The sequence below is a fragment of the Epinephelus moara genome, chromosome 18 (genome assembly GCF_006386435.1).
Source record: "Epinephelus moara isolate mb chromosome 18, YSFRI_EMoa_1.0, whole genome shotgun sequence".
Classification (NCBI taxonomy): Eukaryota; Metazoa; Chordata; class Actinopteri; order Perciformes; family Serranidae; genus Epinephelus; species Epinephelus moara.
In genome coordinates, this window is record NC_065523.1 from 2,385,473 (window position 1) to 2,389,489 (window position 4,017).

The 4,017-nt window shown below is 41.2% G+C and overlaps 1 protein-coding gene across 2 annotated transcripts in view; it reads left to right on the forward strand.

Moving 5' to 3' along the window:
* The window catches only part of trpm4a (transient receptor potential cation channel, subfamily M, member 4a), a 166,742-nt gene that overhangs the window by 53,867 nt on the left and 108,858 nt on the right, over positions 1-4,017 (forward strand). For both annotated transcript variants that reach the window (XM_050070235.1, XM_050070236.1), the window contains one exon: positions 2,246-2,415. In XM_050070235.1, the coding sequence (XP_049926192.1) occupies positions 2,246-2,415 (170 nt within the window). The remainder of the gene's footprint in view (positions 1-2,245; positions 2,416-4,017) is intronic.

The following is a 4,017-nucleotide window of genomic DNA, read 5'->3' on the forward strand; positions in this document are numbered from 1 at the left end:
GCTGGCGAGCTTTTAGCGCACCTTCGGCGAAGCCTTTTGGCACGAAACTGTCACTGCGCCAAGCTGGATCTGTCGACACCTCCCCCTGCTGCGCCGCCACACCCATCTCAGCGCACCTCTGTCTGCCAAACTACCAAACTGAGCGCGCCTCGGGTTGCGCTGCTCGAAACTAGCTCTGCGCGGGGTTCGCCACCCTGCACCACCCTGCACCGCGCCGGGAAACTAGAGGCCAATATCTCAAGAACACCTCAAGGGAATTTCTTCAAACATGGCTCAAATGTTATCTTGGACTCAACAATGAATTGCTTAGTTTTTGGTGGTTATAGGTCAAAGGTCAAGATCACTGTCACCTTGCATGCATCTCATTCTTGTGAACGCAATATTTCAAACAGCTTGAGGGGATTTCTTTAAATTTGCCACAAGTGTCCACATGCATTCAATAATGAATTGATTCGTTTTGGTGGTCATAGGTTAAAGGTCAAGGTCACTGTGACCATGCCTGTCCCATTCTTGTGAATGCACCTTGAGGGAATTTCTTTCTTTCTAATTTGGCACAAATGTTCACTTGGACTAAGTTATGAACTGACTGGATTTGAGTGGTCAAAGGTCAAGGTCAATGTGACCTTGCATCTGTCTCATTCTCGTGAATGCGATATCATGAGGGAATTTTTTGAAATTTGACACAACCATCCACTTGGACTGAAGAATAAACGGATTAGAATTTTGTGGTCAAAGGTCAAGGTCAGTGTGACCTGACAAAATGTGTTCCCGTTAAAGGGTGTTTTTTTTGGGGAGTTTTTCCTTATCCGCTGTGAGGGTCCTAAGGACAGAGGGATGTCGTATGCTGTAAAGTCCTGTGAGGCAAATTGTGATTTGTGATATTGGGCTTTATAAATAAAATTGATTGATTGATTGATTAGCCAAAACTCAGGAATTCATAATTATGACAAAACTTCATCTAATAGGATAAAATAATGAAGTGATGACATTTTATATGCAAATGGTCAGCTTCACTGTGACATCATAATGTTCTGCATAAACACTTTTCTGGCTATTATTTAGTGTCAAATTTCAGGAACAGAAGGGGAAATATTTGGCCTGATAGTTAAAGGGATAGTTCGGGTTTTTGGACATGAAGTTGTGTGAAATGCTGACCATCTGTAGCTCTGGTGTGACGGTGTCACTACTGTCAACGAGCCTCCTGCTCTGAGAAATGGCCCGTAGCTTAGAGAAAAAGTAGTTCCTAAGATAGAAGGGGGACACGTAACCAAAAGGTTTTAAGCTACAAAAAAGTATGCATGTGTTTTGTTAGACTATTTCAATAATTTTAAAACATCCCCGCATTACGTCAGACCTTGCTATCAATTGGGACTACTTTCTGGCCAGTATCACTCCGCCGTGCAGGCCCGCAAGACAGCACGCCAACAGAAATCAATTAGACAGTTCATCACCACGCCGTACAGGGGCGCAAGATAGCAACGGCTAACGAAAACTTCATCGGCTGTTTCCAACAGAGAACCAGTAGGCTATTATTAGTGAGGAAGAAGATGTACTAGCCCTACTACTACAGCGCGAACACCGGCTCAGGCTCACGACACACCCTTGTCAGCTGCTGTAGGTAAACAGAGGAATACCAAAATGGTGCGAACTTGTGATTTCCCCAGCTGTGGGAATAAAAACATTGCCGGCTCCCAATTCCATCGGTTTCCTGTTACAGATGTAACCCGTAGGCAACTTGTGTGTGTGAAGCATCCATGTTTTCACTGACATGGATGTAAACTGCAAGAAAAATGCCCGTGGGGCAGTAATTCTGTTTTGTTTTTTTTCTTGATCCACTTTTAGTTACACTCAATAATTCCTGTAGATGTCTCACATCAAAGGGAGGAATTATGTCCTTTCTATGCAGAACGTGTTAGCTTTCATCAATGCCAAACACTACACTCAGAAACAGCAAAGTAGAACTGATTATTACTATTATTATTATTAATACTACTACTACTACCACTGCTATTACTACTAATGATAATAATAATAATAATAATAATAATAATATTAATTTTAATAATAATAACAGATTTTGATTAGAAGGTACCTTTCAAAACACCCAAAATCACCTTACAGATTAGAATGGGGCTCAATATTATGTTCTGACAGCCTTTACTATATAAGTTTGTATGTATATACTATACTGAAGGCTGAGTTACTGAACAGCTCACCTCACTACTCTTCTCATCCTCTCACCCAGGGGCCTGGATCTTGACCGGGGGTCTGAGGGAAGGCGTGGCCCGCTGTGTGGGCGAGGCGGTGAGGGACCATGGGGCTGTAGCTCCTGCTGACTCCCAGAAGAAAGTGATTGCTGTGGGGCTGGCACCTTGGGGCCTGGTGCACAACAGGCAGCAGCTTGTCAATGCCCAGGTACTCATCTGCTAATTCTCTACTGATTCCATTGACGTTTGCATGTGTCACTCATACTGTGGCATGTACACAAATATGCCCTTTTCAAATCTTATCTTCAAATATGTCATATCTTGTGAGAAACTAATTAAAGTAGATGTTTATTTTTTACATTTTTTATTTAACCCATATTTAACCAGGTAAGTCCTGTTGAGATCAAAAATCTCTTATACTAGGAAGACCTGGCCAAGACAGCAGCACACAAAAAGTTACAGCAAAACAACCACACAATAAAGAACATAAAAGATATACAATAACATGTAGAAATATTAGAACACCTACACACAATGGCAAGAACCAACCGAGTCATTCATCCTTGTACTTATGAGAGCTTTAAAAGCAGTCAGAGAGACCAGTTAATGTAGTTTCAAATCTTTTTTGAAGGTTATTCCAAGTAAGAGAAACAGGGCACATAAAAGCTTTCTTTCCCAGCCCAGTCCGTGCATTAGGAACAGACAACAAAAGTAAATCTTGGGATCTCAGACTATAGCTACAGTTAGACCTCTCTGTTCAATCAAAGTATAAATGTACGAAGGGAGTTTACCCAGTATAGCTTTATAAATGAACAAATACCAGTGATTGAGCCTACAAAAGGTCAAAGATGGCCAACCAGCCCTGGAATAATGCATACAGTTATGAGTGAGGGCTTTACAATTTGTAACAAATCTCAGTGCACTATCATATGCTGTATCCAACATGTGCAAACAATGTGCACATGCAGATGCATGTACAACAAATCACCATAATCCAGAACTGGTAAGAACGTAGCAGCAACCAGTCTTTTCCTAGCCTCAAAGGAGAAACAGGACTTGTTTCTGAAATAAAACCCTGACTTCAGCTTCAGCTTTTTAAGAAGATTATCAACCTGAGGTTTAAAAGGCAGGGAGTCATTGAGCCAAATACCAAGATATTTGTAACAAGTGACAACCTCTAACTTTCCCTGAGCATTAATAACATAAGGAGTGTTCAGAGGCTTCTTCCAAGCATTAGAGAAATGCATAACCTTAGTTTTATCAGCATTTAAAACCAGCTTTAGTTGTGAGAGCTGAATCTGGATAATGTTAAAGACCCCATCAAACTGAACACACTGAGACCTATCTGAGAGGTAATTTACAAACCAGCCCACGGCCTGGTCAGACATACCAATACTCATACCTCTGTTTTGAAAATATAAGATAGTCAGCAGTATCAAAGGCTTTGGACAGGTCAATAAATAGAGCTGCACAGCTCTGCTTCATGTCCAAAATGCCAATGATATCGTTCACCACCATCATAGTTGCGGTACTGGTGCTGTGTTGCTTTCTGAAGCCAGACTGATGCTCGGATAGAATGGCATTATTACATAAAAATGCTTTAAACTGTTCACTTATTAGTTGTTCCAGGATCTTTGCAAGAACTGACAGCTTTGAGATGGGCCTGTAATTGTTTAATGAAGTTAGAGTAGTGGGAGAACATAGGTTGACTTCCTATGGAGCTTTATCCCTATCTTTATTCAAGAGAGTGGTCTATCAGTTTGAGAGCATTATTTATTGATTTCACGTTCAAAAACCCTGCCCTCGCACT